The sequence below is a fragment of the Salvelinus namaycush genome, chromosome 19 (assembly GCF_016432855.1).
Source record: "Salvelinus namaycush isolate Seneca chromosome 19, SaNama_1.0, whole genome shotgun sequence".
Lineage (NCBI taxonomy): Eukaryota > Metazoa > Chordata > Actinopteri > Salmoniformes > Salmonidae > Salvelinus > Salvelinus namaycush.
In genome coordinates, this window is record NC_052325.1 from 11,448,202 (window position 1) to 11,462,488 (window position 14,287).

General features: G+C 42.1%; 1 protein-coding gene across 1 annotated transcript in view; it reads left to right on the forward strand.

Annotated features, from left to right (window-relative positions):
• Positions 1-14,287, forward strand: part of LOC120064140 (SH3 domain-binding protein 4) — a 91,773-nt gene that overhangs the window by 31,549 nt on the left and 45,937 nt on the right. Inside the window, exons 2-3 of the mRNA XM_039014507.1 lie at positions 3,119-3,345; positions 3,511-5,900. Of these exons, the coding sequence (XP_038870435.1) occupies positions 3,222-3,345; positions 3,511-5,900 (2,514 nt within the window). The 5' untranslated portion in view covers positions 3,119-3,221. The remainder of the gene's footprint in view (positions 1-3,118; positions 3,346-3,510; positions 5,901-14,287) is intronic.

Below are 14,287 nucleotides of genomic sequence, written 5' to 3' on the forward strand. Positions count from 1 at the left end.
TGTGATGGCCACTCCAATACCTTGACTTTGTTGTCCTTAAGCCATTTTGCCACAACATTGGAAGTACGCTTGGGGTCTTGGTCCATTTGGATGACCCATATGCGACCAAGCTTTAACTTCCTGACTGATGTCTTGAGATGTTGCTTCAATATATCCACATAATTTTCCTCCCTCATGATGCCATCTATTTTGTGACGTGCACCAGTCCCTCCTGCAACAAAGCATCCCCACAACATGATGCTGCCACCGCTGTGCTTCACGGTTTCGGATGGTGTTCTTCGGCTTGCAAGCCTCCCCCTCTTTCCTCTAAACGTAACGATGGTCATTATGGCCAAAAAATACGATCTTCGTCCCCATGTGCAGTTGCAAACCGTAGTCGTTTTTTTTGCTGGCGGGTTTGGAGCAGTGACTTCTTCCTTGCTGAGTGGCCTTTCAGGTTATGTCGATATAGGACTCGTTTTACTGTGGATATAGATACTTTTGTACCTGTTTCCTCCAGCATCTTCACAAGGTCCTTTGCTGTTGTTCTGGGCTTGATTTGCACTTTTCGCACCAAAGTTCGTTCATCTCTAGGAGACAGAACGCGTCTCCTTCCTGAGTGGTATGACGGCTGCGTGGTCCCGTTTGGTCTACAATTTTTTCCTGAGCTCTTGGCTGATTTCTTTTGATTTTCCCATGATGTCAAGCAAAGAGGCACTGAGTTTGAAGGTAGGCCTTTAAATACATCCACAGGTACACCTCCAATTGACTCAAATTATGTCAATTAGCTTATCAGAAGCTTCTAAAGCCATGACATCATTTTCTGGAATTTTCCAAGCTGTGTAAAGGCACAGTCGACTTAGTGTTTGTAAACTTCTGACCCACTGGCATTGTGATACGGTGAATTATAAGTGAAATAATCTGTCTGTAAACAATTGTTGGAAAAATGACTTGTGTCATGCACAAAGAAGATGTCCTAATCGACTTGCCAAAACTATAGTTTGTTAACAAGAAAGTTGTGCACTGGTTGAAAAACGAGTTTTAATGACACCAACCTAAGTGTATGTAAACTTCTGACTTCAACTGTATATGTAAAAAAAAAAATATACATCTCATTCCAAAATCATGAGCATTAGTATGGAATTGGTTTCCCCTTTGCTGTTATAACAGCCTCCGCTCTTCTGGGAAGGCTTTCCACTAGATGTTGGAACATTGCTGCGGGCCAGTCAAGTTTTTTCAAACCTTTTCTTCGCTTTGTGCACGGGGGCATTGTCATGCTGAAACAGGAAAGGGCCTTCCCCAAACTGTTGCCACAAAGTTGGAAGCATAGAATTGTCTAGAATGCCATTGTATGCTGTAGCGTCAAGATTTTCCTTCACTGGAACTAAGGGGCCTAGCTCGAACCATGAAAAACCATTCATCACTCCACAGAACGTGTTTCCACCCCTCCAGAGTCCAATGGCGGCAAGCGTTACACCACTCCAGCTGACGTTTGGCATTGCGCATGGTGATCTTAGGCTTGTGTATGGCTGCTTGGCCATGAATACCCATTTCGTGAAGCTACCGACAAACAGTTATTGTGCTGACTTTGCTTCCAGGGGCAGTTTGGAACTCGGTTGTGAGTGTTGCAACCAAGGACAGATAATTTTTACGCGCTTCAGCACTCGGCAGTCACGTTCAGTGAGCTTGTGTGGCCTACCACTTCGCGGCTGCGCCGTTGTTGCTCCTAGACGTTTCCACTTCACAATAACATCACTTACAGTTGACCAGGGCAGCTCTAGCAGGGCAGAAATTTGACAAATTGACTTGTTGGAAAGGTGGCATTCTATGACGGTGCCACATTGAAAGTTACTGAGCTCTTCAGTAAGGCCATTCTACTGCCAATGTTTGTCTATGGAGATTGCATGGCTTTGTGCTCGATTTTATACACCTGTCAGCAAGGGGTGTGGCTGAAATAACCAAATCCACTAATTTGAAGTGTGTTCACTTTTTTGTGTGTATAATAAAAATAAATATATATATATATATATTATATATATATTTTATATTTACTGAACTTTCTTGTATCTCCTAGATATAGGGACAAATCATTTCAAACCGTGTTTCTTATGATACATTTTTTGTCATTCATGAATGTGTTATTCAATGCATTTCTCTGGGCTATAGGAAGTAAAGGCCAAATTCAATATTTTTGGGGATTCCTACACGGGTCCTAAAATTCCATATCAAATAGCTTGTTTTGTAATGAAGTTTCAACATTTCTATATGCCTTGTTACATTATTCAGTTGTGTTCTGTGTAGAATAAGAGGTGACGCAGCCCAGACTCCCAGTGAGTTCAGTGGTTCCTCAGGACAGTATGAGAGGTTGATCTAACATGATGCAGCCCAGACTCCCAGTGAGTTCAGTGGTTCCTCAGTACAGGCTAGAGCAGTCACTGTGCTCTAGCACTATAAGGGGACATGAGTTGTGCTGATAGACGGACTTCATCCTCTCTCAATCAGTGGACGACGTGAGACTCATTTGACAGAAGTGCCGAAAGTAACACATTCTAGTACCTAACCGTTGTTCATGTTCTATTATTGGAAAAAGTACATACGTTTTGGTATACCATGCAACTACTCTCAGGACGACCTGTCTTTTTGGTAGAGTTTAACAGAATGTAGAATTTCAAGATTGTAGACCAAGGAGAGATGAGATTAAGACAATTCAGTGTCTATAGAGTTTCACACGAATGTCCAATAATATTTTTTGTCATTCTATAAGAAATGATCATGCATTCTTTGGAGTCTCACATTGAATGTCCTCTCCACCCACCTCGAGGAAGAGAACTTTGTGTGTGCAGGAATTACGTGGTCAGACACAACTCTCACACACGCACACACACACTAGGGACTAGGGGTGTTTTTCTTTCACTTGCCACATTCAAATTCCTGCCACATGTGAACCTTGCAAATATCTAGGGGATATTTACATCCTGTCAGCATTTGGTAATCCATTATTTGTTCTTCTTGATTATATTAGTGAGCAGGTTGCAAGTCTGATTTATTTTTCTAATCAGAATGCATCTGGCCCATTTAATGAAATTGTCAAGTGTAGCTAAAAGCTAATTAAATCCAGTTTTTTCTCTCTCTCCTCCAGACACCATGGAAGGCTGTTGATGGCTAACTCTGCCTTTGGCTAAAACGTAACTCAGGAGAGCAGCATGAACACATAGGTTGGGTGTGCAGGGAAATAACCAACAATGGCCGCCCATCGAATCAGAGCGACAAACAACAACATTGCACTGCCGCGCTGCAAGTCAGAGGGGACACTCATTGACCTCAGTGATGGAGTGTCTGAATCCAACTGTCTCACAGATGTCAAAGGTACGCTATGAGGTTGATTATTACGTGTTAATTAACTGCGTAAAAAAAACGTTTTGCTTGTGTAAATGTACTGTCATCACATGACTACGATAAACCTTTATGTTGAGATATTTGTCGTAATATTGATTCTCTGATTTCCTATTTTTTTATGTTCTGTTTTTCCAGTGCCTTCTCCCAGTGCCTTAAGACTGGATGCCACTGCCTCCTTCGGCACTGCCAGGGAAGTCGTTGCTATTAAGGATTACTGTCCCTCCAGCTTCACCACCCTCAGGTTCTCCAAGGGAGAACATCTCTTTGTGCTGGACACATCGGGTGGAGAGTGGTGGTACGCCCACAATAGCACTGAGATGGGTTACATCCCTGCGACATACGTCCAGCCCATCAATTACCGGGACTCCTCATTCAGTGACAGCGGTATGATCGACAGCCTAGGAGACTGCTCTGTTGAGGAGGGAGCCAAGGAGCTGGACCTCCTTGGAGATTGGACCGGGGTGATGCTGAAACCTACTGCCCCCCAAAACGGGAACCCCTTTTCCCCCCATCACCAGCACCTTAGCCGTAGCTCCACTAACCCTTTCCTCAACGGGGCCCTTCAAGGTTCTTTGGATCAGAACAGTAATGAGAACAGTAAGTCAGTGGACCTTCTTCTTTTTGACAACCTAGCCCCCTCTGTCCCACCAAACTCTACCAGCAGTAGCATCAACATCAACGGGTTTGGCAGCGGCATTTTCGATCTGAAACCCATCAGCCCCAGTTTGGGAGTGGGCCAGATGTTACGCAGGGACAACCCATTCTTCAGGAGCAAGCGATCCTACAGTCTCTCAGAACTTTCAATCCTGCAAGCTCAGAATGACGCCCCTCAGGCATCCTCAGGTTTTTTTGGAGGCCTGAAAGCCCCTGCACCTGAACAGTTCCAGAGCAGAGAGGACTTCCGGGCGGCGTGGCTCAATCACCGCAAGCTAGCCAGGTCCTGCCATGACCTGGACTCCTTGGGTCAGAACCCAGGCTGGGGACAAACACAGCCAGTGGAGACCAACATTGTGTGCCGTTTAGACAGTTCTGGAGGGGCCGTCCAGCTTCCGGACACCAGCATCAGCATCCACATCCCGGAGGGCCATGTGGCCCCTGGAGACTCCCAGCAGATCTCCATGAAGGCCCTGCTGGATCCACCGCTGGAGCTCAACAACGACCGAACAACGACCGTAAGCCCTGTGGTGGAGATCAAGCTCGGCAACATGGAGACCAAAACCACAGTCACCCTTGAGATGAAGGTGTCCGTTTTGGTGAAGAAGGAGAGCAGGCAAACGACAAAGGTCATATGTGTGAGGAGTGACTGCAAGGAGGGGCCCTACACACCAATCCCCCAAGCCTATATGTATGGGGACACCATCCAGGTCTGTCTGGATAACCTTGAGCCCTGCATGTATGTGTCTGTTGTGGCCCAGGCCCAGTCAGTTGCTCCAGAAACCACTGTTTGGGACAACGTGGTGAAGAAGGTCACCCTGGGTGTCTATGGTCCAAAGCACATTCACCCATCCTTTAAGGCTGTGGTGGCCATCTTCGGCCATGACTGTGCCCCAAAAACATTACTGGTGAGTGAAGTAGGGAAGCAGGCCCACGCCACCCCTCCAGTGGCTCTTCAGCTCTGGGGGAAGCACCAGTTTGTCCTGGCAAGGCCCCAGGACCTTCGGGTTGGTGTTTACTCCAACATGGCCAACTATGAGGTAAAGGCCAGTGAGCAGGCCAGGGTGGTTAGGGGTTTCCAGGTCAAACTGGGAAAGGTTAGCCGGATAGTCTATGTGATCGCCTCACGCACTGCTGATGATGTCTCAGATTTCACATTACGCGTCCAGGTCAAGGATGACCAAGACTGTATTCTCGCCCAGTTTTGTGTTCAAACTCCAACACCTCCACCCAAGACCGGTCCACAAACATCTGTGCAGAGGCGCTTCCTGAAGAAGAAGGAACTAGGGAAAATTGTCTTGTCCCCTTTGGCCATCACTACCAAATACCCTGTGTTCCACGACCGACGAATCCGCAACCTGAAGTTTGGCAAGTTGATCAAAACAGTCATCCGTCAGACCAAGAACCAATACTTACTGGAGTACAAAAAGGGGGATTACTTTGCCCTTCTGAGCGAAGAGAAAATCAAATTGAAGGGACAGTTGTGGACTAAGGAATGGTACATCTGTTACTATCAGGGTAGAACAGGGCTTGTACATGCAAAAAATGTTCTGTTGGTGGGGAAAGTAAAACCCATTTACTTCAGTGGGGCTGAACTAACCACTACACTCTTACTGGATCAGATCCTGAAGCCCTGCAAGTTCTTGACGTACATCTATGCCTCTGTGAGGACTATACTGATGGAGAACGTAGGAAGCTGGAGGGCGTTTGCTGATGCCCTGGGTTACGTTAACCTACCTCTCTCACACTTCTGCCGTGCAGAGCTGGACAGCGAGCCTGAGAGGGTGGCGTCTGTTCTGGAGAAGCTGAAAGAGGACTGCAATAATACAGAGGGCAAGGCGAGGAAATCCTTCCAGAAGGAACTCATGACAGTAAGTTAGCATTTCCTTTCAACTATTATTCAGTCAGAAATGGGTGCTTTTGTCTGTCTTTTTGATGTGTGATTAACTTTTTTGTTTGTGTGTTTTGTCTAGTGTGCAACTTTTTTGTTTGTCTGTTTCATCTAGTGTGCATGCTTCAGCCCCTTATCTACTTACAGCTGCTTGATGCTATGGTCCAGTGGGCTAATCCTGTTGAGAGTGCAGTCAATAAGTGCTGTGTGGGCATCGACATCTAAGGAGTTGTGGAGAGCAGCAGAATATTTTGGCGTAGTCCAACCCCAACCATCTCTTTCTTGTATATCACATTGAGTTAGAGATGTGCTGCATTCGTAAATCCAACTGAGGGCTCAGCCTTCCTAGACAATGCTCTGTCTTCATTTCTTGTGTAAATCAAAACCTACCAGAAAACAACAGTACTGTCAAACTATGTTTATGAAAAAGTGCCTGACATTTGTCATTGGTTGATTTTGGAAGTCATATTCAGTGTTCTGACCATTGTAGAGGGTGTGGTGAATACTATTATGTGACTTAACATGATAAACTCACAGACACACTGAAGAAGAGATACATAGAAACGTCTCTACTAGAGGTCGACCGATTAAGATTTTTCAACGCCGATACCGATTATTGGAGGACCAAAAAAAGCCAGTACCGATTAAGCGGACAATTTTTATATATATATATTTGTAATATTGACAATTACAACAATACTGAATGAACAATTAACACTTATTTTAACTTAATATTATACAAAATCAATTTAGTCTCAAATAAATAATGAAACATGTTCAATTTGGTTTAAATAATGCAAAAACAAAGTGTTGGAGAAGAAAGTAGAAGTGCAATATGTGCCATGTAAAAACGCTAATGTTTAAGTTCCTTGCTCAGAACATGAGAACATATGAAAGCTGGTGGTTCCTTTTAACATGAGTCTTCAATATTCCCAGGTAAGAAGTTTTAGGTTGTAGTTATTATAGGACTTTTTCTCTCTATACCATTTGTATTTCATATACCTTTGACTATTGGATGTTCTAGGCTGGCAATACTAAAGTATCTATTAATCTCGGGAGTTGATAGGCTTGAAGTCATAAACAGCGCAATGCTTGAAGCATTGCGACGAGCTCCTGGCAAACGCAGTAAAGTGCTGTTTGAATGAATGCTTACGAACATGCTGCAGCCTACCACCACTCAGTCAGACAGCTCTATCAAATCATAGACTTAATTATAATATAATAACACATAGAAATAGGAGCCTTAGTTCATTAATATGGTCAAATCCGGAAACTATAATTTCGAAAACAAAACATTTATTCTTACAGTGAAATACGGAACCGTTCCGTATTTTATCTAACGGGTAGCATCCCTAAGTCTAAATATTGCTGTTACATTGCACAACCTTCAATGTTATGTCATAATTACGTAACATTCTGGCAAATTAGTTCGCAACGAGCCAGCCGGCCCAAACTGTTGCATATACCCTGACTGTGAGCAATGAACTCAAGAGAAGTGACACAATATCTCTAGTGTAATATTGCCCGCTAACATACATTTCTTTTAACTAAATATGCAAGTTTAAAAATATATACTTCTGTGTATTGATTTTAAGAAAGGCATTGATGTTTATGGTTAGGTACATTCGTGCAACGATTGTGCTTTTTTCGCAAATGTGCTTATGTTAAATCATCCCCCATTTGGCGAAGTTGGCTGTCTTTGTTAGGAAGAAATGGTCTTCACACAGTTCGCAATGAGCCAGGCGGCCTAAACTGCTGTATATACCCTGACTCTTTTGCACAGAACACAAGAGAAGTGACACAATTTCACTAGTTAATTTTTTTTTATGTTAGCAGGCAATATTAACTAAATATGCAGGTATAAAAATATATACTCGTGTATTGATTTTAAGAAAGGCGTTGATGTTTATGGTTAGGTACACATTGGTGCAACGACAGTGCTTTTTTCGCGAATGCGCTTGTTATATCACCCGTTTGGCGAAGTAGACTGTGATTCAATGATAAATTAACAGGCACCGCATTGATTATTTGCAACGCAGGACAAGCTAGATAAACTAGTAATATTATCAACCATGTGTAGTTAACTAATGATTATGTTAAGATTGATTGTTTTTATAAGATATGTTTAATGCTAGCTAGCACCTTACCGTGGCTCCTTGCTCCACTCGCATAACAGGTAGTCACCCTGCCACGCAGTCTCCTCGTGGAGTGCAACGTAATCGGCCATGATCTGTGTCCATAAATGCCGATTGCTATGAAAACTTGAAATCGGCCCTAATTAATCGGCTATTCCGATTAATCGGTCGACCTCTAGTCTCTACTGCCCCTTTCAAAGTATCACTCTGCTCCCTGTTCTCTTTGATACCTGAGATTTATGTCATGCTGTAACAGTGACATCGATATTATGCAAGACTGTTTCCCCTCAGATGTGTTTGAGATGGGAGGCCACACACAAGACATAACTATTGGTGTCATTACTTTTGACATTTTAGTCATTTAGCAGACACTCTTATCCAGAGCGACTACCAGGAACAATTAGGGTTAAGCATTTTAAACATCTGCATTAGTCAGTCATCACTGTCCCTGTTGGTAACCCTGACGTGTCAAAACTCTTAACACTGTGGCCTCACCCCACTAGACCAGAAACCAGCTAGTTTGGGCCTGACTTCAAAACTTTCCCGTAAACCCAACCCTTTGTCTGTTTCCCTTTCTCACACTATTGTCTGGAAAGATGTTGGTCTCAAAATAGTTTCGTTCAGTATTGCCCAGGATTGCCTTTGGCAAAATTGACAACAGGTCCTGCAGTACGTTTCTACACAAACCAATATTGAGAAAAAATGATATATGAAGTCTTTCCTTCCCTCCTTATGTTTCAAAGTGTTGACAACATCTAAGAGATGTGATATTGATTTGATAATCATCAATGTTGTCATCTGCGTGTCAATTTCATTGAATTTTAGATGCACTCTGTGTGTGGTATTTGAGAATTCTCACATACTTAAAGTGCAAGAAAACTTCAGCCTCCCTCACTCTCTGTACCTCATAATACATTTTTCAATAACATTTTTTAAGTCCCTTAGAAGTCATGGACTTAAAGAGGTAAGCTGGAACATAAGCTATAATTTAAGTTGGGTTGTAAACACCAGTTACAAGCATTTATAGACATGGGGGGAGCTTCAGTGTGGAGAAGAATAACTTAATATAAAGATGTGTCCATGGTGGTGAATAAAAGGCCCAATTTCTCAGGGCCCTGTTTAATTCAGTTGTTTGGTGTACACGTTTTAATTATGTGATACAATCAGCATTAATAGTTGGTGCGTTTTCCCTTTTCATATGTACATAGAACATCTTGGCAAATAGGATGTACCTCATTGGATGGATCTTTGGAAGCGATGGTGTAGCAACCAATAATACTGATGTTATTACAGAATTCCAAAGTGTACACAAAACAAGTGGCATGCTTATACCAAACTCCTCCAGCCTTGCATTCATAGAATGTACAATTCCTGATGGATGACTCCCAAAGACCTTAACATTCACTCTTTTAGTTTATTTATGGCAAATATCGCAGCGTAAACAAGTTCACACAATGTTATTTGGTGCTTATGCAGAGTGGAAATGGAAAAAGTTAATCCACTTCCTTCCACTGAGAGGATGTTAGTCTTATGAGGCTCCACTGAGTTAGCCCAAGGTACAAGGGAACTGAAACTTGCAGGATGGATATTTGTTAGCAACTGTGTTGTCATCTACATGTCAGTCATCTAGTAGACACTATTATCCAGAGCGACGTACAGTAGAGTGCATACAATTTTTTACCTGGTCCCCCATGGGAATTGAACACACAACCATGGCTTTGCAAACGCCATGCTCTACCAACTGAGCCACACAGGACCCATCAATGTACATGCATCTTTACTTGTTCGGATTAATTGAATAGGTTAATCCAATGTAGGTAATCACTTTTCTTGTGTACACAACAATAACAAAACTGTTGTTGCTTTTTGCACCGTTGTATTTCAAGAGTTTTTTTAAATGCATAGACGAGCAGCCATTTTAAGAGAAGCATCTTGTGTGTGTATCCCCCAAGATATTACATGTCATACATCGTGGTGGGCCTCCATTGTGGTCTTCCGAAGCTTAGTATGTGGCTGTGAATTGAATTACCATCTCCTACGTCTCTCGCCAATTAAGTGTTTTCACTGACACTGAAAACAATTCTTCCTGACTTATTTGCATGTCATATGACGGAGAGCTGAGAGTGTATTTTTAGATACAAAGCAAATCAAAAGGGATTGTGTGCACCTCTGAAAGGGAGATGACAGCCTTTGTGCTCAAGCATCTGAATGCATGCAGAGTTTCTCTCATTGTTCTGGAAGAAAGGAATTATCAGGTATTATCATGGGACTATATCTACTCCTCCCAAATAGAGAGATTCCTCTGTGTTAGACATGGGACTATACCTACTCCTCTCAAATAGAGAGATTCCTCTGTGTTAGACATGGGACTATATCTACTCCTCTCAAATAGAGAGATTCCTCTGTGTTAGACATGGGACTATACCCACTCCTCTCAAATAGAGAGATTCCTCTGTGTTAGACATGGGACTCTACCCACTCCTCCCAAATAGAGAGAGATTCCTCTGTGTTAGACATGGGACTATACCCACTCCTCTCAAATAGAGAAAGATTCCTCTGTGTTAGACATGGGACTATATCCACTCCTCCCAAATAGAGAGAGAATCCTCAGATTTTCTCCCTCTGCCTCCCCCATTTTACCTTCTGAGTTAGTGGAACTGCATTGCCTGTAGTAATTGCCTGTTGAAGCATAATCCAATTAATTAGAAACACTTTCTATATTAAAAAAAAGATGGATAATGAGTCTGCATATTGATAATAGCGACCACCAATTGAACATCACTGCTAAAGCACAAAACTGCAGTACCCATGCTAAATCTATACCTAGCAGCAGGCCAGTGAACTAAACTTTGTTTTAATGAAATCTGTGATGCCTATGGGGTTACCTTAATACCATGTATGAGAAAATATGTTTAGTGCATTCTGTTAACCTCTTTGGGCTGCAGGGGCAGTATTGAGTAACCTGGATAAAAGGTGCCCATTTCAAACGGCCTCGTACTCAATTCTTGCTCGTACAATATGCATATTATTATTACTATTGGATAGAAAACACTCTCTAGTTTCTAAAACCGTTTGAATTATATCTGTGAGTAAAACAGAACTCATTTTGCAGCAAACTTCCAGACAGGAAGTGGAAAATCTGAAATCGATGCTCTGTTCTAGGGCCTGCCTATAAATGTGCTTGATATTTATTAGTATACATGCACTTCATACGCCTTCCACTAGATGTCAACAGGCAGTGAGAGAAGAAATGGAGTGTATAACATGATCTGAGGTCGAATAAAAGCTCTTGGCATGACGTGACCCCAATTTCCTGTTTTCTGGAACGTGCGAGAAGGGACCTGGTATTGCCTTCTGTAAAGCTGTCGTTATAGACGACTAATATCTCCGGCTTTGATTTTATTTGATAAATGTGACAATATCATCGTAAAGTATGTTTTTTCAATATAGTTTTATTAGATTATTGAAATTTTTTCGGGACGTTAGGCGTGTTGCTTTGTCTGCGTTTGTTCACGAAGGAGAGCTTCGCGCCACTTTGCTAGCTTTCCGTGCTAATTGACTGGAGAAGAGGACATTCTAAAACCAAACAACCATTGTTCTGGACAAAGGACCCCTTGTACAACATTCTGATGGAAGATCATCAAAAGTAGGACCCATTTTATGATGCTATTTCATATATCTGTCGAACATGTGAAATAGTAGTTTGCGCCCAGATTTTGGGCACGCTCTCGCCATAACGTAAACTGCATGTCGTAATGAAGTTATTTTTAGAATTCTAACACGGCGATTGCATTAAGAACTAGTGTATCTATCATTTCCTATACAACATGTATTTTTTAGTAATGTTTATGAATAGTTATTTGGTGAGAATATGTGAGTGTCAGAAAAATATCCGGACGTTGTGGGAAAAAGAAGCTACGTTAGCACAATGTATAACCACTGATTTCAGCTCTAAATATGCACATTTTTGAACAAAACATAAGTGTATGTATAACCTGATGTTATAGGACTGTCATCTGATGAAGCTTATCAAGGTTAGTCAAAAATTATATATCTTTTGCTGGTTTGTTACGATCGCTAACTTTTGCTGCTGGTAAATGGCTTGTGTTTCTGGCTATTGTGGTAAGCTAATATAATGCTATATTGTGTTTTCGCTGTAAAACACTTAAGAAATCGGAAATATTGGCTGGATTCACAAGATCCTTGTCTTTCATTTGCTGTACACCATGTATTTTTCAGAAATGTTTTATGATGAGTATTTAGGTATTTCACGTTGGTGTCTGTAATTACTCTGGCTGCTTCGGTGCTATTTGTGACGGTAGCTGTGATGGTAGCTGCAATGTAAAACTGATTTATACCTCAAATATGCACATTTTTCGAACAAAACATAGATTTATTGTATAACATGTTATAAGACTGTCATCTGATGAAGTTGTTTCTTGGTTAGTTTGGTTGGTTCTTGGTTAGTTAGGTTGGTTTTGTGCATGCTACCTGTGCTGTGAAAAATGTCTGTCCTTTTTTGTATTTGGTGGTGAGCTAACATAAATATACGTGGTGTTTTCGCTGTAAAACATTTTAAAAATCGGACATGTTGGCTGGATTCACAAGATGTTTATCTTTCATTTGCTGTATTGGACTTGTTAATGTGTGAAAGTTAAATATTTCTAAAAAATATATTTTGAATCTAACTCTTTTAAGGGGGGGGGGGGGGGGGTTAGAAGGATTACTTCATCCTATCCTAGGTATTCCTTAAAGAGGTGGGGTTTCAGGTGTCTCCGGAAGGTGGTGATTGACTCCGCTGACCTGGCGTCGTGAGGGAGTTTGTTCCACCATTGGGGTGCCAGAGCAGCGAACAGTTTTGACTGGGCTGAGCGGGAACTGTACTTCCTCAGAGGTAGGGAGGCGAGCAGGCCAGAGGTGGATGAACGCAGTGCCCTGGTTTGGGTGTAGGGCCTGATCAGAGCCTGAAGGTACGGAGGTGCAGTTCCCCTCGCAGCTCCGTAGGCAAGCACCATGGTCTTGTAGCGGATGCGAGCTTCAACTGGAAGCCACTTGAAGTGGCTGTTGTCATATTGTGCCCGGCTTCGGGCTTGCAGCCCAAAGAAGTTAATTTTGCATGTATATTTCATGCAAGGCTCCAGCTATGATATGCTTTTGTGATCTAACTAATTTGCCCATGACTGATTTTGTTGGAGTTTTGCTGTGGATGTATTTTTCAGAGCTAGGTTAGTAAAGTACTAATTATATTCTATTTGAGTCTTGTCTAACCTACATTTGAACCAAAACACCCTGATGTTTATCCTGATAATTGAGCTGAGCAGACCATTATTTTTCTGGTAAGTAGGCTACAATCCTCCAGGCTTTTCCGAATAAGCCCCCAGATTCACTGTAGACTTTAGCAATGAAATACAGAGCTCCTCAAGGGCCCTGCCAAAAGCCTAATGGGTTGATGGTACGATGGGCTATTTATTACAAACACAAAGCCTGAAGCAAGCTAAGCAGAAAGATTGGAATGCCCCACTCTGTCACATCAGATATCCTTTCAGCAACAATACATTGCAACATTGACAGAAGTCAAAAATATATATTAATTGCATATTTTTATCATCTACATACTTGCCCGAACAGATGAAACTGTGGTGGACTACTGTACACCTCAGCAAAGAACTAGTAGAAACTAGTCAGAAACTAGTCATGACCCTCATAGTGGTGCAAATATTGAGACTGATTTTGTTTGTTTGCAAATCATTGTACTCCGAATGAATCCAGTGGCAGTTTTTTTTCTCATTCAACCCACTGAGAAGAATGCCACATTACTTCTCTTTCATCTGGAAGAGTAAAGCTCTTTTGAAGCAGGGCTTTTGGAGATAAGTTCCTTTTACCCAGAGCTTGGCCCTCATCTGTCAGTCATGCCGTTCTCTCGTAGCTAGCCAAAAGGGGTAATACAACACAAAAGTACTTGATCCAATATGATCCCTGCACTGGGCAGAGTTACACCTACCCCAGCTTAACCTGCACTCAGTCAATTATTCTCCAATATCCATGAGTCAACAAAGCTCAGCAGTCTGGGTCAACATAGGTATTAGGCTTGGGCGGTATACCTTATATACCGTATACTGGGGTATTTGGAAAAAGCCACGGGATGGTTTTTCACTAATGTCAATTTCGTCAGAACTATTTCTTTGAAGTGTTTCAATAAATTGGAATATTTGTAGCTACTTTTTAAGTTAAT